The sequence below is a fragment of the Rattus norvegicus genome, chromosome 20 (genome assembly GCF_036323735.1).
Source record: "Rattus norvegicus strain BN/NHsdMcwi chromosome 20, GRCr8, whole genome shotgun sequence".
NCBI classification, from domain to species: domain Eukaryota; kingdom Metazoa; phylum Chordata; class Mammalia; order Rodentia; family Muridae; genus Rattus; species Rattus norvegicus.
In genome coordinates this window covers 13529667-13555033 of record NC_086038.1, presented here as the reverse complement: position 1 = coordinate 13555033, position 25367 = coordinate 13529667, and the positions used below count along the sequence as shown (strand labels likewise).

Genomic DNA, 25367 nt, shown 5'->3' with positions numbered 1-25367 from the left:
CTCAGAGGGAGGAGGAACCTCCTCAAAACCTGAGCAGAGCAGATTGTGATGAGCCGAGCTCTGGGCAGGAGCCAGGGATCCTCATAGATCCCTCTGGTCTCCCCAGTCGTGGCTCCAAGACCTTGCAGGCAGACCAGGCCTTACCTTAGGGAGGTGTGTCTACAGCTGAACCGACCCCTCCATGCACCCCATGTTAGGGAAGAAACTTAGCATTTGAGGCAGGAGATGCTGGATTTGCTTGACCAGCTGTTGTGCTTTTTCCACATTTTGGTTTCCCTCCTTTGCTGGAAGCTTGGACAGAAATCGTCATCCGAACCCAGAGAAGCAGGCATTGTGATTATTTTGGGATTTCCTCTCTCTCCAAGTCTGGGCTCACTCACTGAGTGGAGCTCACCCTGTTTCTCAGACCCCACCCAAGGCAGGCTGGCCAGGCCAGGTGGAGGGTGTGGGCTCTGGTAAAGCCAAGATCAGCTGGGGACTGCAGGGCCCATCCTCCAGGCTCTTGCTTGAGGGCTAGAATGTAGCCTGAGTTCCTCCCCCCCCCCACCTTCCCCCCCCATCCCTACCCCCGTGTGTGCTGACCAGCTGTTCTGGATTTTGATTTGAGGAAATCTCTGTGGCCAAAGTGGTCGAGGGTAGCCCAACAGTCAGGTCGATGGAATAGCATGGCCATTTGGCAGTGACTCAAGACCCTTTCCTTTTCTCCGTGAGATGAACAAATCAGGGTTCATTTGCTTGACACAGACCTGGAGCTTGACACACACTCGGGGCCTCCTTGTTTGTATTCTTCTCGGTGATATCACTTTTTTGTGTTTTGTTTTTGGGGTTTTTTTTGTTGTTGTTTGTTTTTTTTTTTTGTTTTTGTTTTTGTTTTTTGTTTTTGTTTTTTGTTTTTTGTTTTTTTGAGGCTGCCTCAAAGTCTTTGGAAATAGAAGGGATAAAAACTTACACAAACTCTCCACCGAGCCTGGTACTTCTGTGCCCACATCCTGTTCTCTTTCCATCTTACCTGATGGAGCCAGAGCCCCTCCCCTGGGTGGGGCAGACGGCTCACTGTTGCCCAAGCCACATGGAAACCTTCTCCTTAGGCTCCATAAGTGACTCATTTCCTTCGACTGCTCTGAGCAGTCTCTGCTGTGTAGGAATCAGGGTCCTGACGGCTTTTCGTGAGCTCCTGGGGGCTTTCTCTTCAAAAATAGTCCTCCATAGCGCCCGACATGTGTCCTTGTGTGTGTGTGTGTGTGTGTGTGTGTGTGTGTGTGTGTGTGTATGTGTGTGTGTGTGTGTGTCTGCTTGTGTGCACTCCTAGGCATGTGCACACACATGGTTTCTCATTTCTTGGTGTGTGTGCATGCTTACTCTCTCTTGCTCTTCGTGTGCACCGTGTGTGCTGTGCACACATGCATGTGTGTGTGCACATGTGCATGGCTGTATGCTCCTTCTGTACTCGTGTGTGTGTGTGTGTGTGTATGTATGCTCATGCTTGCTCTTTCTCACTCGCTTGTGCTCTCTCTACGTGTGTGTGTGTGTGTGTGTGTGAGTGTGTGAGTACGTGTTATTTGCTACTGCAGATAAAGGACATTCTTTTGTTTTAGGCGTGTCACCTGCACTGGTGGGTCCTTGACAGTGTTTAAATGGCTGGGCAGAGAGAAAGTGCTTCCCTGAGCTGCTTTGCAAACTTCTAAGCCTATGGTGACTTCACCAAACAACCAAGTTGAGAAAATATGGCGAGGATGTTAGGTTGAGACTTCTCCCTGTTACTTAGGTTCTGTTGGGCCCACTTCCTGTTTTACAAAGTTTTATTGAAATATGGCCCAGTAACTTTCTTAGAGGTACCATGGACATTGTATAGTTGATGTGGTTTGGGTATGAAGGATCCTTCAAAAAGTTCATACATTAAAGGGGCAGTCCCCAGCCAGTGGCGTTAGCCTAAGAGGTTCTGGAAACCTTAGAAAGAGGAATCAAGATGGAGGAAGTCAGGGGTTGGGGATTTAGCTTAGTGGTAGAGCGCTTGCCTAGCAAGCGCAAGGCCCTGGGTTCGGTCCCCAGCTCCGAAAAAAAGAAAAAAAAAAAAAAAGATGGAGGAAGTCAGCTACTAGGTGTTCTGTAGGCCGAACTGAGGCTCTGTTCCCTCGATTCTCTTTCGGGTGTCATGAGTTGAACTGCTCTGCCCTGCTACACCCTCCTCACCACAGTGGACCGATGCCTCTGGGACTGAGCTAAAAGAAATCTCCCTCACCCCCTTGGGCTGTCTTCTCGGTTACTTGACTAAAGAAAAGAGAAAGTCTGCTGATACAGTGGGTAGTGGGGACCATGCAGCATGGCTTGTGAAGCTGAAAATGATTCTGCAGGTCTAAAAATACAGCGCTTTGCTGGAAACGTGTGCTGGTCTCCAGTTTAAAATGAAACATTAAAGTGGATGTGCGGGGTTGATACAATGTTCCCATGGTAGCGCTCCGGAGCTTTCTTCTCCCCCAGCAGTTCTGTCTTCCACCTGGCTTGATATGGATGGTGTAGGTTCGCTCTATTCGTGAAGGGAGTTGGGGGCGCTTAGGGTCCTGCGTTTTGGAGTCAGTGAGGCAGGCTAAGGTTCGATTTGGTTGAGAGGCCAGGTTAAGACCTGAGCACACTACAGTACTGACTGACATCTGCTGATTAGAAATCTATGTGGCTTCTTAACCTAGCAAGCTGCCTGCCACTAGTTCATTTCACTTCTGTAATTTTAAAGTTTCCTCAGATCCATGCACATACTGAGCTGTCCAAGTGGCCTTGAAGGGTGAAGGTAGAGCCTTTGGGAAAACATTTGATGAGTTCATTCTTAAAGCCTAAAAGAGCAGGTCGATTAGTGAGCGCCATTTACGAATGATACGCCCCTCTGTCCTTACCCCACGCCCCGTGCCACGCCAGACACTGCCATCACTTTCAGCCTCAAACAGCTCTGAAGAGTCCCTTCCTCCTGTCATTCCCAGTTGTTCACAGAAGCTCCGGGGGTGTGTCTCATGAATATCCATCCCTCCACACAGAGAAGGGGAAATTAGCCAGAACTACATCCTGTGGACATAAGGAAAAAACGTCTTGACTGCAGGCTTGGTTAAACAAAGAGATTAGCTATCTGTTGAGCGGATGTGACTGATTCCCATCACGGGAAAGCTTTGGGAAGGGAAAAGCTGGTTTCAGGGCCCCTTTCGGCTGCTTAGTGAAAAGGCATTGGCTATGGTGACTGCTGGAAGATGACCTTTCTGATTCAGCAGTTTGGCTCACGGGAAATCCTTCCCTGGGTCACATGATAATGCACTGGGCCCCCTCTGAATGTCCAAGCCCCAGAGTCCTCGGAGATTTGGTTTCTCAGGAGTTTCTGGCATCTAAGAAATGTAGACGGCTGGATCGTCTCAGGAAGGCCTTGTGCCTGTCGCACAGTGGCTCCGTCTGCCTCTGTCTGTGTCAACTCCTGGGCTCTTTGCATTGTATACTCTGGTCAGCGCTGAGATAACTTGGGCTGTGTGTGTGTGTGTGTGTGTGTGTGTGTGTGTGTGTGTGTGTGTGTGTGTGTGTGACACAAGCTAGCTAACCCACAGGTGGTCATGGGATTGGCTCATTCCAAGCTGCCATCCAAGCTGCCAAGTGTGCATACACAGAATTATTCTAATAGTTGTTTTGATGTTACCCTGGTACCCTTTAAGGTCCAAGTAAGCAGTGAGGTTGAGGCCTCCTTGTCTGTCAGTCTGGATAGAAGCTTATCAGTTTTGTTGATTTTTTTTTTTTCCCTCCCCTACCTCCTGAAGAAGCTTTTTCATTTAGATACTGCTTCTCTCTGCCCTTCTGATTTCTGCCCTTATCCATCAGTATCCTTTTAGGTTTTTTTCCTCTCTGTTTTTTAATATGGAAACTTGCTACCTCGAGGTGTTACCTTTTTCTAATGTAAGCATTTGAAAACTGCAAATGCCTATTTACCTCCCAAAACACTGTGTTTAAAGCATCATAGACTTCGGGATGCAGTATATTTCGATTTTTACTCAGTTTAAACCACTTTATTGTTTTCCTTGAGACTACCTCTTTGATCTGAAGATTAGTGTGTTTAATGACCGTGTTGAGCTGTTTAGTTGTTTTTTTTATGTTTAGATATTTCTCCATTAATCCACTTATCAGATGACTGGTTTTCTTTTTCTTCCTTCTCTGAGACAGGTTTCTCTGTTACCCAGACTCGTTTGAAACTTATCATGTGTCACAGGCTGACCTCGAACTCTTGGTAATTCTCTTGTAAATTCCACGCGCTGGGATTTTAGGCAGGAGTCACTGCTGTCACCTTGTATGTAGCGTGTTGTTTCTCTGGTTGTTTTCAAGACTATTTCTAATCTGTCATTTTTTTTCTATCGTGTCCCGTCCTCAGTGTCTTGGCTAACCCTCTTTGGGGTTTATTATGTTCCCTGGCTTTATGGGTTGATGCCTTTCATCAAGTTGGGAGTTTGCTTGCCTACTGTTTCTTCCAGTGTTTTACCAACCTTTCTCGACTATGTGACTCCTGAAACATAAAATTAGATCTTTTGATGCAGTTCTGTAGATTTCTGAGATTTTTTTTTTTTTAATTTATCTTTAAGTTCAGTGAGTCCAGTGCCTCAGTTAGGGTCTTACTGCTGTGAGCAGACACCGTGACCAAGGCAACTCCTATAAGGACAGCATTTAATTGGGGCTGGCTCACAGGTTCAGAGGTTCAGTCCAGTATCATCAAGGTGGGAACATGGCAGCATCCAGGCAGGCATGGTGCAGGAGGAGCTGAGACTTCTATACCTTCATTCTTGAAGGCTGTTATGAGGAGACTGACTTCTAGGAAGCTAGGATGGGGATCTTAAAGCCTATGGCCTCAGTGACACACCTACTCCAACTGGGCCACACGTCAAAATAGTGCCACTCCCTGGATTAAGCTTATTCAAACCAGGGCACCCGGGGTCACTCCATTTACTGTTGGGTTCAGGGAATTTTGTTTTTGTCTCCTTTGGTTCCCCCTCCTATGGTGCTGTGTATGGTGCAGGGTGGGCGAGTGCTTTACTACAGAGCTATATTATTAGCCCTTTGGGGGTCTCGATGTATCTGCTGAGAGCTCCTGTCTCCTCTCTTCATTTGTTTCAAGAACCTTTCTTTGCTCCTCTTTGGTGCTGGTTATCGTAGGCGCTTTAGCGTTTTGCTCTTGGTAATCCCAGCATTCGGGTTGTGTGTTGACACTTGATATTTTCTCTCAGCCCCCCCACCCCCCAAGGAGCTGGGGACCAAACCCAGGGCCTTGCGCTTGCTAGGCAAGCGCTCTACCACTGAGCTAAATCCCCAACCCGATATTTTCTCTCAACGTTTGTTTTGGTTGCCCGCTTTATTGTCAGATCATCTGGGGGGTAGCGTCTCACACATTTTGAATATTGCGTTCTGGGGCCCCGGGATCCATTAGAGGTGTCTGAATAGGTAGTCAGCCGAGGCAGAAACAGACTGAATATCTGTGCATTTCCTGGCTCTGTGATCCCAGCATCCATTCCATGACACATCCGCCCGGGGTCAGTCGGAAGCCTGTGATGTGCTGACTCCTAAGTGATGCCACACACGTGCAGCGGGGGACGGATGGGTTAGGCCAGTCTTCATAGGTATACTTTGCGGGGAGGGGGGCATCAAAACAGGGTTTCTCCTTGTAGCTCTGGCTGCCCTGGAAATCTCTCTGTAGACCAGGCTGGTCTCGAACTCACAGAGATCCACCCACCTCTGTCTCCCAAGGGCTGGGATTAAAGGTGTCCACTACCACTGCCCAGCTCACGGGTGTTCTTTAAAGAGCTTTTTCTCTGGATCCTCCTCCTCCACAAACTTCCATACGTTTCAGCCTCTTGACAGCCATCCTTTTGGGTGTTCTGACTGGAAACCCAGGAGCTCAACCTCCCTCCTTTCCAGTGTGCAAGCTCTACCCTCCCAGCACTCCGCCACTGTCCCCGTGAGGACCACCGAGGGTCCTTCCTGTTCGAAGGCATTGCCTAATGGTGTGAGGCCACTGTAGCTTATAGGGGCCACCCCCGCCACATCCCTGGGAAGGAAGACAAACGCCCTGTTTTTGCAACTACTCACCCTGTAGCAAGATGAACTCAAGAGAGTTCAACTACGGGGTCCCTTTTGATCCTCTGGCTGGCAGACGCGGGCCTTTCTGCATGCCTGGGTTTTAATTTTCCTGTTTGCACCTGTCAGTGGTTTTAGGTCACTATGGGGCCAATAAGAAGTAAAAAAATATAAAAAGTCGTTGATAGGACATTATCTTTATTTGGTTTTGTTTGTTTTTTTTATTTTTTTGTTCTTTTTTTTTAGGTTTTTTGAGTTTGATTAAAGGGTATGACATGTTAGGTTCATGGGGAAAGGTATTGTCTTAGAGTTTTTAAAGATTGATTGATTGATTGATTGATTGATTTATTATGAGTACACTGTAGCTGTCTTCAGACACACCAGAAGAGGGCATCGGATCTCATTACAGATGGTTGTGAGCCACCACATGGTTGCTGGGATCTGAACTCAGGACCTCTGGAAGAGCAGTCAGTGCTCTTAACCGCTGAGCCATCTCTCCAGCCCTGTCTTAGAGTTTTAATGCTGTAAAGAGACATCATGACCAAGGCAGCTCTTACAGAGGAAAGCATTTCATTGGAGCCGGCTTACAATTTCAGAGCTTTAGTCCATGAACATGACAGGAAGCATGAAACGTGCAGGCAGACAGGATGCTGGAGAAGGAGCCAAGATTGAGCACTAGGAGACCTCAAAGTCCGCCTCTACAGTGACACACTTCCTCTATCAAGGCCACACCTACTCCAGAAAAGCCACACCTCCTACTGGTGTCACTCCTCATGGGCCAAGCATTTAAGCGCAGGAGTCTGTGGGGGCCAAGTGTATTCCAACCACCACAGATATCCTTTCCCACCAGGAACTCAAGAATGAAGATGGCTTGCCTCTCCCCCACCTCCACTTCTGTCTTGGTTTGAGAAAGGGTCCTCTGGATAGCCCAGGCTGGCATCCTACGTCACTTCCCAAGTCCTAGCATAACAGACATGGGCCCCTGGCTCCAGCTTCTCCTTGTGTTCCTCTGTGTGTTGGGGGGTGGCTTAGAAACAGTATCTAGCTACTTAGCCCTTGCGCTCTCCTACTCCAGAGTGCTGGGACTATAGGCATCTGTATGCCGCCACACCCAGCTGTCAGCTTCTTCTGCCTTCTGAAGAAAAACACATCGATCGATTTGATGACGTGCGTCAGAGCACACTTGCACTGCAGAGTGCGTGTGGACAGCGTGAAGAAGCCTTTCTCTTTCCTTCCACCCTGTGGGCGTCAGGGAATCAAACCTAGTTCTTCAGACTTGGCAGCAAGTCTCTGTACTCGATGAGCCAGCTTCCAGCTTAGCTTCTGCTTTTAAATACCTTCTTTTTTCTTCTCTGTGTGTGATGGTACTACTGCCTGAGGCAGACCGTCTCCTCAGTATTCTGAGGCTGGCAGCCTAGGTTTTCCATTTCTGTCTTCCACCTTTAATTAATTGATTGATTGATTGATTGATTGATTGGTCAAGACAGGGTCTCCTTATGTAGCCCCTGGGTATTTTGGAACTCTCTATAGACCAAACTGGCCCTGAACTCATAGAGATCTGCCTGCCTCCACTTCCTCCCAAGTGCTAGGATTAAAGGCGCACACTGCTACCACTGCCACCACTACGGAGGCTGGCATGCTAACTTTCTATGACCTTTCCTGCCCCCAGCCCCCCTTAGCCTGATCTAAGCTGAGACTCACACTGTGATTCAGGCCTGCCTGTGGAGCCTACATTTCGTTCTCCCAGACTGACTGGCTGGAGCGGTTTCTATTTTGTGAGGCCCCTGGGTCCATCGTAAACCCCATTACTTCAGAGTATATATGAGGAAGTCAGAAACCGAATACCCTGTCCGTGCCTAAGCACCAGGTCTCCAAAATTACAGCGGCTGGGGAGGCAAAAGAGCAGTCTAAATTAGGATTCGAGGTCTAAGTTACCATGCTAAAAGCAGGACCCTAGGTTAGGAAGCTCGGGATTCTCAAGGACAGGCACCTTCAGTCTCCTTGAGGTTGGCCAGAGGAGTAGGCACGCAGAGCAGTGGAGGCAGGGAACAAAGAGTAGAAGGGCCAAGATAATGATCCAGAAGGGACTGGACAGATGGCTCAGTGGTTAAGAGCACCGACTGCTCTTCCAGAGGTCCTGAGTTCAATTCCCAGCAACCACATGGTGGCTGGAATCCATCCATCATGTAATGGGATCTGATGCCCTCCTCTGGTTTGTCTGAACACAGGTACACTGTACTTAAATGAATCTCCATTCTGGGAGCCCCCACTCACAGCTAGGTTTACCCCCGAATGTGAATGCAAGTATGGCGACATAATTCATAGGTCCACGTGTTACACTGGACTGCCAGATGGTGTCCGGGGATCCAGGGAAGGATGCACCACACATTCCTGCTAAATTCCTCAACTATTCCCCAGGGTCAGCCTAGGTGGTGGGCAGAGCAGCGCTAGCACAGCCCCAGCATGGACGGGGGTGGGGGGTTGGGAGGAGGGTTGGAGTCCATAAGGCTCCCAGTTCTGCCCAGCACGTGCTCCCGGTGCATCTTTTAAAGACGTGTGGTGGAGGTGTACCTATGTGACAGGAATGTGGGTACGTTGTCTCTTACGACTGACCACCTTTTCCATGAGAGAACAAGAGCAGCTTCTGTTTCCATAGTGCCTAACCCATGTCTGGCTGTTACTACCAACCCAGCACAGCCCTTTCGGGGTTTCCGTGACTAATCTCTGTTGACAAAGGACCTCGGGGAGAGACAGGAACTCTTCTGGGTGCAGTATGGCCAGGCATAGTGAGGGTGGGACCTGGCATGGTTTGTCAGATGATTTCTGTGCTACGCAGTATGCTCCACCAGGGATGCATTCCCTGCTAGAGCACTGTGTGTCCTGAACAACTGCATAGGGTGTTTGCTCTAGGGAAGGAAAAAGAACAGCGGGGTGTGGGGCTGGGCTGTAGGCTATTAGGAAGGAAGGCCTGGTATGCAGCTAGGAGGCAGTCTTTGTATCTCTGTGGCCTGAAGTATTTCTCCCACAGGCAGTGAGGACGGGCTCTGTAGTAATGTGCACGCAGATGTTTGTGCCTAGCCTATCCAGAGCATTAAATCAGGCAGTAGACGTTAATAGGAGTACCTCGAACAGAACAGGCCCGGGGCAAAGCTATGTATGGGAAGCCACTGAATAAAGCGGCTGGAAGCAGAAAGGGGAGGTGAGCCCTGCCGCCTAAATGGAGAAGATTCCTAATTAAAGACTTTTAAACTTTCAAAAATAATGTCCGCAATGCCCACTTGTCATTCAGATGTGTGTGCATGTGCGCGTGTGCATGTATGTTTTAGTGGCATATGTATACATGTCTGTATATGTGCATCTGTGTGTGCATGTATGTGTCTGCGTGTATGTGTGTGTGCATATGTGTGCATGTCTGTGCATGTGCATCTGTGTGTGCATGTGTGTGCGCGCACGCACATGTGCACGTGTGTGCATTTATGTGCATGTGTGTGCATCTGTGCGCACGTGTGTTAGTATGAACATGTAGAAGTGAGAATGCACCTTTCAGGAGTCTGTTCTTTCCTTCCACCATGTGGGTCGCAGGGATAGAGATCAGGGGTTGGAAGCAAGTACCTGCCCAGGAAGCCATCTTGCTTGGCTTAATAAAGATTTTAATTAACAAGAAAGTTTGTGAACAGGATCCTGTGGGAAGCCCTTCTTCCCGCGCACACACCCCTGTCTCTTGGGGCCCTGAATGTCTCTCAGCAGTGCCCTTCGGGAACTTTCCCACAGGCCCTGAAACTGTGGCTCCGACTCCCTCTTGGATGTTCACTTTCTTGCATAGAGCTGCTCAGCAGCTTGTGCAGACTTAGGGCTCTGGCTGCGTCTCCATGCTGTACCCAGTGGCCTTTTTCCTGGCAGAGGCAGCCTGTCTTGTTTGTCCTCCTGGTGACGACAGGCTGTTCTTGTTTGGAAACAGAAAAGATACCATCACTGCCTTTTATGCTTTATTATTTTCTCTCCTTTCCTAAAACAGAAAGCTGGTGCCAGCAGCGTGTTCATAACGGCCAGGCTCAGTGTACGAACCTGGTGGGCGTCCGCCTGGTCCCACGGTGGGACCTTACCTATCTCAGCATGTGCACCTTCTAGGGCAGTGGTTCTGAACCCTTTGGGGCGGGGCGTGTTGAACGACCCATTCACAGGGTCTCACGTCGGATATCTTGCCTATCAGACATGTGCATTATGGTTCATGAGTGCAAAGTTACAGCTGTGAAGTTGCAAAGAAAGTAACTTTATGGTTAGGAAGGTTGAGAGCTACTGGTCTAGGAGCTCCTTAGGAAAAGGACTAGGTCAGCCAGAGGGACTGAACATCTTTACTGGCGTTCAGTAACCAAAAGCATCACTTTGGGGGTTTGTGACTCGTTCCCAGTGAGCTCAACATATTCACCTTGCAGATGAGACCTAGTGTAAGTCCTCGAGTGGGTATCAGCTGTGGCGGTGTGTGTGAGCATTTCTCCCCTCCCCTTCCCTTCCCTTCTGTCTTCTTCACGTCTTCTCTCCTGTTCCCTTCTCTCTCCTCCCCCTTCTCTCTTCTCTTTTCCTCCTCTCCCTTTCTGCTCCTCTCATTCTTCTCTTATGACCTCCACTTGTCTTCTCCTATGTCCTCCCCTCCCCATCTTCCCCCCTCCTCTCTTCTCTCTTCTCCTCTCCCCTCCCCTCCCTTCCCTCCCCTCTACTTCCCTCCCCTCTCCTTCCTCTCCTCCCCTCCTCCCCTCCCCTCCCCTCCTCTCCTTCCCTTCTCTCCCCTCCAGCTCCCCTTCCCTCCATTCTCCCCTCCCCTCCCCCTTCCCTCCCCTCCCCCTCTCACCCTTCCCCTCCTCTCCACCCCTTCTCTCCCCTCCAGCTCCCCTTCCCTCCATTCTCCCCTCCCCTTTCCCTCCCCTCCCCCTCTCATCCCCTCCCCTCTTCTCCTCATTGGTCTCCAGTAGCCAGAACAGGCCTTGAACATGAGTAGTTGAGAATGACTTACTTCTGATCCCCCTGCCTCCACCTCTGTGGGATCATAGGAGCGTTCCACCTGTGCAGTACTGGAGATCAAGCCCAGAGTTTCATACATGGTAAGCAAGCGCTCTACCAACCAGCTGAGCTACATGTCCAGTCCTGTGCGTTCTTTTCCTCTGATGATTTCACAGAGGCCCCAATACCACTGGGATTCCCTGGAGACTACAGTTTGTTGATATTAATTTATTTGTGTCTTTACATCTCCTGTGTGTTGGGCACCCCACCCCTACCCTGGCCCGTGGGTTTGGTTCACATCTAACTGTGTGAATTTAGCTGTCCTGATGGCATCACTGTCTGTGCCGCTGACAGGACGTCAGTGGTGCTGTGTATGTGCAGTTGTGGGCTTAACAGTTTAGATCTGGATACCTCAATGTGGTACAGTGTAAGTGGACTAGAGGCATGAGGTTGTAAAGTGGCCTCTGCATTTTAAATGGTCATTGGCCCTCAGGGGGACCAGCCTAGTCCCCTTTCTTGAGGAAATAAAAAAAAAAAATTAGAAAATCCATAATCTGGAGTAAGAGAAGGGACTCTGGAAACTGTGCCCCTGGCCCAGGCAGGAGCAAGAGTTAGGTTCCAGGAAAGGAGTAGTGGGTTATGAAGATGACATGGACCCGTCGTGAGGTTGGTGTGAGCTAAGCTCTAGAGTGGAACACTCAGGGGCCGCAGGCTGCTCAGACTGCAGTGTGCACCGGAAAGGATGAGACACTGAGGAACGTGTGTGAATGAGGGTGAAACCAGGCCTTGGAGCCCAAGGCAGGCTGAAGGCCGAAGACAGCTGGGAGAAGGGCATGTGGACACAGCTTGGCCACTGTCCTGAGGGACCAGTTAGGCAGGGTCTACAACTCAGCCGGGATCTCTGTTCATACTTTGTCCTTAATCCTCTTGATTTTGTATCGAGACTGAGGATAGAAAGAGTCAGAAACCAGGCTCCCATTTCATCTCCATCTCTCTAAGGCTCGACAGCATTTCTGCCTGACCCTCAAGGTGGGATCCTGGCTAGGAAGCTTGCGGAAATGCTTCCCACGAAGAGAACTCCCCTCGAGTAAGAAGGGTGATGTTCAAGTCTGCATGTTCTCAGACACAGGTGCAAAGAGGGTACTTAGAGACACTCGGAGTACAGATCTATGTGTACATCAGATTTTTTTCAGTCTTAGTCTATTCAGACTTCCACCGAGGCACCGTGATCTGGGTGACTTAAATCACCACCGATCACTTCTCTTCAAGGGGCAGCAGTCTGAGATGAGGGTGGTGGCACATACGGTGCCTGGTTGGGACCCTTTCCCTGGCTCATTGACGGAGGTCGTCTCACTGTGTCTTTCCGTGGCAGAACAGTCCTCTCGGGTCTCAGAGAAGCACCATTGCCGTTCACGAGAGTCCCACCCTCCTGTCCTGTTCATCTTCCTGAGGTCTTTCCCCCGTCGTACTAAGGATTAAGTTCCATAGCATGAATTTTGGAAAGTCATAAACAGTTAGTCTGCAGCAAGGGGCATCTCACACAGTGCCTCCTCCACAAAGCTGGGGGCCCTTGCCAGTGGGGACAGAGGACTCCTCTGTGGCTGGTAGCCATGGTGGCTGGAGGCCCCACTGGATACTTCAATTTGAGATTCTCCAGATACCACCATACTGCACAACAGCCAGCCCAGTGCCCCCTTCTCCTAGGTACACTCTACACCAGGAAAACAACTTGTTTCCTTTGAGGGAGTCTTTGAGCCTTCGGACTCCACTGCATATGACTCTGGTCATCTTATGCTGTCTCTTCCTCAACTACATGACTTCATCCTGCAACACCAGTGCATTCTTGGCAGAGCCTTGGGAGCTAAGAGACATTTGCATTGCCAGCTTGTCGATGGCTCGTGGGTCGTAAGCCAGCCGTGGGAATAGCTATCCGCCCTTTTAAATGGCCCGTGCTCTGCTGGTGAAAGTAACCATGTTCCAGTCACAAGTGGCCAAATTCAGCAAAAAGAGCAACACATCTGCACACAGCCAGGATGCGCAGAGTGCGGGATGTGGAGAGACTCTATCTTACCCGAGCTAAGAGCCCTGGGTGCCAACAGCTCTGGGCTCTCCTCCTGAAAACTGGGGTGACTAATGTCTACCAGAGACCGCTGTGAAATCAACAGTCGCTGCTGCTGTCCTTTGCCAGGGACTGGTGGTACCCCCTCCAGAGGGAGGTCAGTGGGCAGGGATTAGCTTGTATGTGAGAAGTGGGAACTTGTCTGGGAAACCCGAGTGCCTTTGACTCAGTGCCAGCCTTACAAGGCCCCGCCGGGTGGCTGCTGAGGCCAGAATGGCAGGCAAGGAGATCCGGTAGAGCTAAGCTTGTTACTCGACTGCCTGAAGATTTTCTGGGATACACAACAGGCTTAGAGCCAGTGTGAGATGCCTTCTTAGCACCCCTCCAGACGCCTCAGCTCCCAGTGGATCCCACAGTTCCGGAAGAAGGCCCCTTCCTGATACTATTCCAACCCCATGACGTAGAGAATCCAGAACAGAGCCGAGTAATCCAGCTGCTCCTCCTTGGAGTTTAGTCTCGGAGACCAACTTCCCCTGAGGGGTACATCGAGGACGGAACATAGCCCACCTGTCGTCAGGACCGGCTCACCTGACTGGTCTGGCAGGTGGCTGAGTTTGGGCCCCGTGTGGGTGTGTGAGTGTCTGGCAGCTGCACCTGTCAGGGAGAGCTCAGGCCTGTGAATCCCTTCTCCCTGGGGGCAGCAGGCTTAGCGCTGGGCCTCATTCCCCAGCCTTGGTCACAAGGAGTGACAGGTGGGTCATGGAACAGATTGTCACACCCCTCGATGACAACCGGGATTATCACCACGAGTGGTAATTCCACTGTGACAGTTTCAAGTTTCAGGTCAAGAGCCAAGTTCTCGGTCTCCTCTCGCATCTGGACGAAGAGATCCCTACTGCCTGGCTCTCTGGCTCTCCTCTCAGCCATCTGCAGAGACTTTCTGCATGCACGGCAGTCTTTGGCCTGCAGAAGAGAAGTCTGGAAATACCTGGCTTCTGAGAAACTGAAAAGGAAAGCCTTTGTGGATAAACAGCCTAGTGGATGATGCATTAGTGTCTCAGCTAGTCTTTTATGGTAGACTGGGACCACTATACCTGGATGACTCTCTGACCCACAAAAACCTTAGACTCTATAGGTAGGTGCTGCTATGAGTTTGATGTGTTCCTCCCATCCCCCAGAGATTTGAAGGTTGGAAGCTCAGCCTCTAGTGTGGCAATGCTGTCTGGAGGTGAGACCCGTTGGAGTTGGTTAAGACACTGGGCAAGTTGCCCTTGGATTAGTTCTCATAGGACCCTACATTAGACCCAACAGTGGGTTATTCTAGGAAGGGACGCCCGTCTCCTCCTCTCTGGCTTCCCCACGGTGGTTCTGTGTTATGTCAGTCACGCTTTTTAATTACTGGGACGAAATGCTTAAGAAAGGAAGAATCCATTTGGCTTACAGTTTCTGAGGCTTTAGTTTGTGGCCGTTACCTCTAGGTCATTGTCTAGACAGCAACACCCCAGAGGAAGGACATGCCATGTGTGTCTATGGCAGTGACACGAAGGGGGATGGGGACCAGAAAAAGGGGCCAGGGACAAGGCAGAATGACCTGTTCCTCCCACGAGGCCCTGCCACTTCCCAAAAGCTGGCGACCAAGCTTTTAACACACAAGGACCTACAAGGACCATTCCCTACGCACACCAAAACAGAAGCCATACACCACAGTAATGAGACAGCTAGGGGAGCCGGCACCAGAGGTACTCGGTACCATGCTAACTGCTGGCCGGGTAATCTTTTCAGAAGAACTCGCCATCCGGTGTTTGGTTATGCCAACAGAGAATGGAATTTATCCAGTAGCTGTGAGCCCCACACCCACACGTGCGTCTTGGTGCATTATCTTTTAAAAGCGAGCTGCGCCCCCCCTCACCCCCACCCCCACCCCGGAGCTGGGAACCGAACCCAGGGCAAGCGCTCTGCCACTGAGCTAAATCCCCAACCCCAGCGAGCTGCTTTTAAACAGATGAAGAGGTAACGCCACACACCAGAGAAGCCAGGCGAGGGCAGATCCAGGTCGTGGGGTTTTCTGGAAGGGGGAGCCAACCGGTAGCGCTAAGGAGAACACACCTTGGCCGTGATGAATAGCTAGTTTGCGGTAATTATTATAAGTGATGCTTGTAGGTGCTTCCTCCCTCTGGTAGGGGAGTGGCAGTTCCCTTGCTGTCCCCCCACCCCACCCCCTCAGGACATATGGGTAAGAGTGTCATTATCTCCTTTCCTTGATGGGAAGGGTGAGAGATGAAAAGAACTCTGGCCCCTCCCCCATCCCTGGATACTAGTTTGTCATCTTCCCACCCCCCTCAGGGAAATTGTTGAAGGCAGCTGTGAAGGTTGAGCCATGGAGACAGGAAACCAAGAGGATCGCCCTCCTTCTAACAAATATTGCTTTAAGTGGGAAAACTGAGCAAGTGCCCAGTGTCAGGGGTGGGGAGGGAACCCATTTATCCTGTCTTTTTTTTTTTTAAGACTTATTTATTTATTTTACGTATATGAATACACCATCGCTGTCTTCAGACACACCAGAAGAGGGCATCAGATCCCATTACAGATGGTTGTGAGTCACCATGTGGTTGCTGGGAATCGAACTCAGGACCTCTGGGAGACCAGTCGGTGCTCTTAACCGCTGAGCCATCTCTCCAGCCCAAACCTGCCATTTTTTCGACCTGTGCCTTGGCTTTTGACACCTCCCCACATCTCCTAATACCATTACCTTCTGGAACATCACTTGCACACACCTCACCCTGTTCCCAGCACCCTCACTCCAGATCATCTCAAGCATGGCTGAGGTCGAGGGTCCAGCCCAGAGTATGACCAAACCTTTTGGTGTTCACCATTAACTAGGAGACCTGCCTTCATGGGTCTCCGTTTTGAGACTGAGCTGTGCCGCCGCAGAGGGCATCTGGCTGTCGTGGCCAGCAGGTTGGAGTCCTGGCAGGCAGTAATTAGGAAGTGGTTTCTTGATGCAGGTGTCTGAGTCCTGCTCTGACTGCATGGTTCACGAGGGCTAAGTAACAGAGGACTACAAACAGTGTGGGTCAAATAATAGTTCTTTGCCTCATACTTTAGGAGGCTAAATGGCTTCAGGGTGGGGCAGGTTGCAAGCAGAACCAACCATGGGATGAGCGCCTTGGAACTTTCAGCCCCACTCCCTACCTCTGGGGAGAGACAAGGGACTGGAGACTGAAATTGATATCATTGGTCAGCGAGTGAGTCTATCATGCATCCACAAAGTAGCTAAACATTGGGGTTCAGAGAACTCCCAGGTTGTGAACTCCAGGTTGGAAGTGCTGTGAACACATGGAGTGTCACGGAAGCCCCCCCCCCCCCCAGTACAGCTCTAATACATAAACCCTGTGTCCTTTATGGTAGTCTGGCAGTGGGGACAGCCTGAGACTTCAGCCAAGGATTCCCGGCTGTGCTGCAGAAGAGAATTCATAACAAAGCAATGTGACGTGGATCAGAACAGGAGTTTGTCGCTCAAAGGTTTTAACATAAAAGGACAGTTATACTCGGGTGAGCCTATGGGCCCCTCGGAAATTCTCCTTTGGCCCTGAGTGTCTTTGGTAGCCGTGTATATGATTGGGGTGGTCAGACTTGTGAAGGGACGTCGTTCAAAAGGCTCCTGGAAATATTCTAGGTCGCAGGGTGATTTCCGAAGTACCTAGACAGGATTGTGGGCTTATATAATTTTTAAAAGTAGGTCAGAAGGGTCAAAGGAATCCTTATCGCGTGCGGGTCACAAGGGAGCGAGAATACGCTTTAGCAAACAGTTTTCAATTTTGCGAGGTTCTCATTAAAGTTACAGGCTTAGGGCTAGGAAAGGAATGAGGTTACATACAAAGGTCACATGTGTTTGGGGCTTTAAGCGTGGTTTAACATCCTTATTTGAAATATTGCTACTCCGAAAAAGAAAAAAAAAGAATAGCTTCTCTACACAGGCAGTGTTCACGGTAGATTTCTATCAGCTGCAACAAAATGGTTGACTGTCAGCTGGCAAGAGACTTCACCCAGGCCAGGCTCTCCTGAGCTTTCTCTTCTAGAAAATTACGGAAGCAGGAGAATGCTGCGGCAGAAACGCACACTTACAGCAGCTCCTTGGCTGGTCATTCAGGGGTCCCAGGCGGCCTTAATGTTTGAAGTGAACTCGGTGTAAAGGGCCGACCGAGCCCTCAGCCTGTGGAGTCCTGGTAGTAACAGCATGGAGCAAAACTGAGGCCACACAGTTGGTGTCCCAAGAGTTAGATGCTTGCTTGCTGTGAGGAGTACCCCTACATTCCTCAAGAGTGGTCTTAAGGGCGGGAGCACAGCAGAGCGACCGTAATGGGGTAACCCATGAAGGTGGCATCTGAAGTTCCCTGGTTATGTCTGTCTCCAAATAAGATCCTGTTCGTGCCGGTTCAGGGTTAGGATTTGGACATAGTCTTTCTTTAAATCAGTGGTAGGCACAGGACCTAGAGCTTAGCGCTCCAGCACCAGGTTCTCAGCCTGAGGACATGATTTAAGAGGATTACCCCTGGACCCTTTGGGACCGCTGTTTGCCTTTGTGTTCCGGGCAGAGCATGGCCGCCTCCTGTACCTCCCTGAGGTTTCAGTCATTTCCTTAGCTTCCTCTCTTGGTGACCCTGGCACGGTCATCTTGATGTACATATCTCATACTTCCAAGGGCTAGGGGCCATGTGTGGTAACCTTTACATGCCCAGCATATATCTTGACTGAGACAGATGCCACATTCATTTGTCTGGGCATAAATGGTTGAGGCTCCAAGAGGTTTTTCCAAACCTTGTTGTCTATACAAACAAATAAATAATGAATCAGTCAAGGTGGTTCAAGGAATGATATCACTCTTGCCATGACCGAGGCTTCTGCCTTCTGCTCGCTGGGATTTCCACCTTTGCCTACCCCACGCTATCACTAGCCAGTTTCAACCTGGGGCCTGCAGCACCACTTCCGGTGTCTAGGTGTCTCAGGCAAGCTAAGTCCTCAGAGACTGAAGAGTTTTGAACAATGTTCTGGGTGCTGATTGTGTAAGGGGGAGGCGGGGTGTCTTTGTTACTTTCCTGTTGCAACTTATAGGTTCGTTCCGGAGGCTTACAATTTCAGAGGGTAAACCCATGTTCGTAGAGAGCTTGGCAGGAGGCAGGTGTGGCCTCTGATGGCACTGGAGCAGTAGCTGAGAGCTCACAGCTCAGTCTACAAGTATCAGGCAGGGACTGGGGTGGTGGTGGGGAGGACTTGGGGTGGTAGGGGTTTTTGAAACCTCAAAGCCTACCACTCAGCGACACACCCCCTCAAAGGCCACGCCTCCTAATCCTACAGGCCAGCTATGACCTGGTATTCAAATGTGTGAACCAGTGAGGGCCTTTCTCTTTCAAACCACTAGCAGGAGGGGACTTGCCCCCATTGTTGGTACACTGAGCTGATGGAAGATGCCTTTCTTCCCACAAAATTGGCCTTTTTGATTGTATAGAGTCCTCAGCCAGCCAAAACCCAGGCCCCCAGTAGACAGAGCCAAGTGCAGTTTTATACAGTCAGCCTACACCCTTTTAAGACAGTTCTTAACCCGTGGGACACAACCCTTTAGCAAACCTCTAGCTCCAAAAATATTTACACTGCAGTTCGTAACAGTAGCAAAACTACGGTTACAAAGTAGCAGAAAAAAGAATTTTGCGGCTGGCGGTGTCATCACAACACGAGGAACTGTATTGAAGGGTCACAGCACCTGGAAGGTTGAGAACCACTGTTATAAGGAAACAGAGCACTAGAATCTTCCGCCCCTCCTTTAGCGTAGCCAAGGCTACCTGGAGTGCCAAGGCCGCAGGCCATGAGCAGGGCACACTCAGGCCCCTCCTGGCTAGCATTCTGCAACCCATCTGGGTGGCAGTCGGGGCTTAGCCAGCCGCAGGGCCTTCGGTGTGGTACACACTGATTCATGACCATGACCTCTCCCTGTCTAAGCAACTGGGGTTTTCCATGCTTGGGAACTGGCCTGGTGATGTCATCTCTGGGGTTGCTATGACTCCCTTGGCTCTCAGTGCAGGAAGGGCAGCTGCCAGCCTAACAGAGGAAGAGAGTAGAAAACCCACCGAAACCAGCAACATATCTCAGCGAGTCAGTAGCCGTTTGCTGCTCGTGGTGACCTCAGGGATTGGCAACGGGTGGCTGGTTCTGTTGTCTATTTAGAATAGTTCTCTTGGCCTTCAGGAAGCTGTTCGTTTTGCCTTTTTTTTTTTTAAAAGACAGTGACTCATGTGTTGTAAACTGCATGCAAGACTCCTGCTGTAAGCCCCTTAAGGAGTTGGGATTGTAGAATTTGGTGCATCCAGTTTATTTTTAATTGAGGTCAAATTTATGTAACATGAAAGTCACCGTGTGTGTGTGTGTGTGTGTGTGTGTGTGTGTGTGTGTGTGCACATGTGTATGTCTCTGTGTGTGTATGTCTCTGTGTGTATGTGTGTTTGTGTATGTGTATATGTGTGTGTGTATGTGTGTATGTGTATGTATGTGTATGTATGTGTGTATGTGTGTGGATGTGGATGTGTATATGAGGATGTGTGTGGATGTGTGTGGATGTGTGTATGTATGTGTGTGGATGTGTGTATGTATGTATGCATACATGCGTATGTGTGTATATGTGTATGTGTGCGTATGCATGTAGTATGTATGTATGTATGCATGCATGCATGCATGTATTTTCCTTTCTTGCACTGTTTCCCAGGTTAGCTTCAATCTCAATATGTAGCCCAGGCTGGCCTTAAATTTGTGAAACAACTTTCTAGTCTTGGTCATGTAGGTAATAGAATTTCTGGATCACATGTTTATCAGCACAGAATTTGGGGATATCTTCTCTTTGGAATGTGCTTGCTAAGTGACAGACTAGGCACTTAGAGGTTAAGCCTGGGGCCTTGGGCATCCTGAGCTGCATCTCTAGCTCCCCCTTCCACCTTTGATTTTGAGGTAGGGTCTCACCAAGTTGCCCAGACTGGCCTTGAAGTCACCTCATAGCTCAGGCATGCCTTGAGTTTATAATCACCCTGCCTTCGTCTCCTCAGCGCTGGGCTAACAGGCCTATGTCAACAGGCTCTGCTGGTGTGCATGTGTATGCACATGTGTGTACATGTGTGCATGCGAGTGTACACCAAGGGTCATACACACACTAGGCACACTTTCTGTCCCAGCCCACTGATTACAATTGTATGCTACGTCGTCATTCATATCTTTTTAAGTGGGCTTCCTCCCACGAAAATCGGGCCTCAGTCAGCCTTCCAGTTGCGTCTCAATCACAGTTTCCAGCCTTCCACTCCCTTCATGTTTGATATCTATCTTATATAATCCCTCGAAGTGACCACTTCCTGCGTGTTCACCTACTAAATTTGCCATCTAATCCCACACATTGCAAAGACAGGCCTCCGTGATACCCCAGAGCTAGGGCCTGACTGCTCTAAGCCTACCAATTAAAACTCCATTAGGAAAACACCCTGGTCAATAGGGTTTAGGCTCACACACTTTTACCCTCCTTCTCCTTCTTCCTGCTTGTTCTCCGCATACTCCCTGACCCTTCCAGTGTGTGGATCTCAGGAATGCTGTCCCCAGGTCCTGTCAGATGTCGCCACTCACTGGTGAAGGAGCTACTGTCATCTTAAAGATCTTAAATTGAAATGGTCACAGGGGAGCTTGAATGTGGTTAAGCTTCAAAATTCTGTTTTCTATCTGGAAAATGTCAGTCTGGAAATCCATGCCGGCCAAGGTGTCTGTGTGCATCCACAGACTGTGTAAAAGATTTGCAACATGGCGAGGAGCTGTGGGAAGTACCCAGCAAAAGGTATTTCCCACCCTGCTTCTTGCAAGAGCTGAGGCTTCCCCATTAGGAAATTTAGCTCCTGGTAATGCTGTCCGTACAGTGCAAGGTACTGCTCCAAAATAAAGGAAGACTCCTATAGATGACCAACCTTCTGTTCCTGATTGACAGCCCTTTTTCGAAGGGTTCTGAGAAGGCTCTACACTGTAGTCTGTGATCATAGGTCCAGAAGTGACAATTAACTCTGGTGAGACTTGGGCCTCTCTGCCCCAGCAAATTTCTAAGCCTGACCTGGGGAGGTCTACCAAAGGACGTGAGCAACCATCTGTAAAATAACCACCCATCAGCAGCAGTGTAGAACTTCAGTTTGCCTTCAGTCCTGTAGAGAGTACAGAGCTAAGAGGAGGGCAGATGCTGGGGGAGACAACCTTCCTGCCACAGCTAGATGTCCAATCTGTTCACTTCTGTAAATGTGGGAGGCCATTCTGTTCCAGCTGAGTGGCTGCCCCAACCCATTTCCCCCATGTCCCTCCATTCTTTCTGTTGAGTCCAGTGTGTTCCAGTGAATGCTTACCTGGCCCTTTCAGAATGTCCTCAATGTCTGGTTAGACAGGGCCAAGAACATGACCTTATTCGTCCTAAGTTCAGGTGCATGGATTGTTCCAGAAGCTTCTTGGCCAGAGGCTAAGACACAGCTCAGTTCCTGGATCACCAGCGACTGGGGCAGCAGGAGGAGCAACACTGAGGAGTCTGGATTATTACCTGGGCTCGCATAGCCCAGCAGAGGCTCCTGGTGTGACCATCTCACATGGGAAGGTGAAATGTCCACAGAGGAATCATCATGCCTACTCCTCCACCATGGCGGACAAGCCCTTGCCAAGCTCCCGGTTCTCCTGTCAGACTGCTAACGCAGCTCACTGTGTCACAGACATGCAGTGATGGCTGGGACGAGTCTGACCTGATATTCGTACGGCATTGGTTACCTACCCATTGCTGAATTCACCTCGGACATGAATCCACGTAGTCAGTAGAAATCACAGGGGGCAGACACGGGGCATCCCGTCACATGATGAACATGTTGGCCACTGAAAAGATGTTCTTAGGAAAAGGGCAAGAGGGTCGAACAATTCTCACAAATATTTAGTACACACTGGGCCACTGTGGGCTGGTGCTGTCTACAGTGAGGGGGTCCATTCCATTGAGAAACGCACACTGGAGCTTGGGCATGCATCTCAGTTGACAGTGTTTGCCGAGTGTGGAAGCTTTGGGTTTGCTCCCCAGAACCACATAAATCAGGTATAGAGTTGCACACCCATAATCTCAGTAGTACTCATGGGTGGAGACCAAAAGTCCAGATGTTCAAGGTCATCTTCAGCTTCATAGTGAGTTGTAGGGCATAGGCCAGCCTGACTTACATGAAACCCTATTTCAACCAAAAGGGATGGTTGAATGAGTGAATGAATGAATGAATGAATGAATGAATCAATCAATCAATCAATGTCAAGCTGGGAAGGGCACAGAGAGGAGGAGCTACAGGTAGCCAACAGGCTTTCTCATCCAGCCTTGAGCTGTGTGTCGGGGCTGATTAGTTTCAAGGACCTTGGTGGAGATATGCTGTTTCCTATAACTAGAGCTTCACCGAGCCACGAGGCTCTTACAGAATGGAACCCTTCATCCCTGTGCTGTACTTGGGTTGGAATAGAGGGTGTCTGGGCCATAGCTCGGGCTCCTGGGGTCAGGACCACAGGCCCTGCCGGTAATCACTGTTCACAGTTGCTAGTTCTTGAACCTGAGCTGGCCTGCTAGGTCTCAGGCTAGGCCCTGTTGCAAACTGTAGGCACCCATGGAGAGATGACGTCACAGAGTCCTCTGCCTCTAACAGGTGTGCCTCACTGTCAGCATCACTTGAGGGGCTTTGAGGTGTAGCCAAGCCCAGCCCCCTGATCCCTATCCCCCCAGCCCCCACTTAAATTTTGTGATGAGGTCAGTTTTGTAGTCCCGACTGCCCTGGAACTTCTACGTAGAACAGGGTAGCCCACTTGCCTCTACTTCCCAAATGCTGGGGGTAAAGCTGTGGTGCAACAATATGCAGCTTAGCACCCTCACTCGTATAAAGACTTTGCAGGGGACTGGCACTATCAAGGGTCAAGACCAGCTTGGATGTCTGGTCTGGTACCTAGCACTGTCTGGGTCGTCATGCCAACCTACCATGTGTCTTGGCTGTCTACATAAAGTTGTTGACGCAAAGGATAGGTTGCATTTTGCTTCTGTGTGTCTACGGGAAGGGCTTGGCAAGAGGGTTCTATGGGTCGTAGCCCTGGGCTGTAGGCCAGGATCGTGATGAGCTTTTCCTGGGTTTGCTAACAATTAGTTCAGAGGACTCTGGTCCTTTTGCCCATCATATCCCCGTAGATAGGTGTATGGGGACCATACAAAGGCATCCTTGAATTTGGGGTTCTCCTAGCCCAGGTCCCCTACCCATATGATAAGCCCCTGTGTGTCTTCTCATCACTCACAACAGAATCCTTCTGTGACCAAATGCAGGGGTTTCCTTCACACCAAGAAATCTTACAGTTCTCTGTGGATGCCGTCTGAGACAGTATTGGATCCCCCAGGTTAAGGAGCTCCGTAAGACCAGCCCCCCCCCCATCCCACCATTTTTAATCCTGTGGTCGTAAACCATGTTTGTGTTTAAACGTACAAGTGGAGGGGGGCGGTGTCTCTCACAAACCCTTCTTCATACGCGATCAATTACGCAGGGGTGGCTGGAGGCAGAAAGCTGGAAAACAGTTTCCTAACTAGATTTTCAGCTTATGGTTTAAAAGAAGAAAAAGAAAGAGACACAACTCAAAGGAGATACATGCTATAAAGTGGGGTGGCCTAGCACATTTTTCTGTGCATTCAGCAGCCAAGAGACTCTCCCCCCCAACCCTGCCTTTTAGGTTTCTATAGAAGTTTCCTTCCATACCCATGGCTGGTTATGTCACTGACCTCTAATGATTGACTTACCCTTCAGCCCTTTTTCTTGCCTAGAGGGCCAGGGTCATAGCTGAAAGTCCCAGCCCTCTAATTACATGGTTGGTCCTCCATTCCACGCACCCCAGCAGCCAGCCCTCACACTGAGCTATTCAGTCATCTCACTGATATAGCATGTAATCATCACTTTGGAGAGTCTAATGGTTTTAGGAGCCGCGTGCTAGGAAAGATGTGTGTTTTATACAGAGACTAGACATTACTTGTTATGTCCCCTGCATTGCCCACTTCCGGGGACAGTCATGCCTCCAAGGATACAGACCGTAGCCGGCCCCTTCCCTCCATTTGTGCCTTTGCCTAGTAGCAGGTCTTGAGAGTGACGGCAGTCCCCAAGAGATGCCTGTGTGTGACAGAGATGCTATCAGTTTGGGCCCCTGCTTGGACAGGTGGGGCATAGACAGCCCTGAAACAGCCCCCCACCCCCGCCCCAGCTCTTGCTAACACAGGTCGCCCCTCTGTACACACAGATTCCTCGTTTGGAACACCACCTGGATATGGCTGTGCTGCAGACCAGGCTGAGGAACAGCGCCGGCACCAGGACGGGCTGCCCTACATCGATGATTCACCTTCCTCCTCGCCACACCTCAGCAGCAAAGGCAGGGGCAGCCCAGCCTCAGGCGCCCTGGAGCCCACCAAAGCGGTGAGTCCGAGAGGCACACCTGCCAGACGTAGGGGGTAGACGTGAAGTCCGGATGGGTACTGGGCTCTGCTCGGGACCAGGCCACCGCTTCCATGGAGGAGGCCATGTCCTGAAAGGCAACTAACTCCTTGTCCGGGGACACAACAGCAATTAGGTGATGGTACCATTATAGAATCATAGAGAGCTCCTTTCTTGTCGTGAATCGGGAAGCAACCCTCCCTCTGCGTACACTTCACAGGGAGGCCACGGGCTTCTTTATAAACTGAGCCTAGAGAGGGAGGATGCATGCGTTTGTAAGGCCGAGAAGAGCCATGCCAGAGGCCACCACCTGAGCAAGCAGGACTTACGTGAAAGTCCCCACTGGAGTGCTCAGCTACATTAGGCCGGCCCTGACCCTCCGCTCAAGGGATAGACTCACTCTCTTTTCCACAGAGAAGGTCCTCACAGTAGCTTCGTTTGACCAAGATCCTTCCAGAGAGTTTGCACTTGACCCTCACCAACAGTCCCAGGGAACTTATCTTGCTGTCATCTCCACGTCACCGAAGTATAAACGATGTCAGTTGCTGGCTTCCTCTCAGGTCACGTGGCTAACAAGTTGTGGAATATTTGAGAGGCCATCTGCCACATCCCCACGTAGCATACTGTATGGGCCAGCCTTCTCTCCCGGGAACATCACCCCGAGGCACTTGCAGACTTCACAGAGCAGTTCCCACAGTGAATCTGCC

At 50.1% G+C, this 25367-nt stretch overlaps 1 protein-coding gene across 1 annotated transcript in view; it reads left to right on the top strand.

The window, feature by feature from the left end:
* The window catches only part of Bcr (BCR activator of RhoGEF and GTPase), a 127602-nt gene that overhangs the window by 41300 nt on the left and 60935 nt on the right, over window positions 1-25367 (top strand). The window contains 1 exon segment of the mRNA NM_001419609.1: window positions 24470-24642. Within this exon segment, the coding sequence (NP_001406538.1) occupies window positions 24470-24642 (173 nt within the window).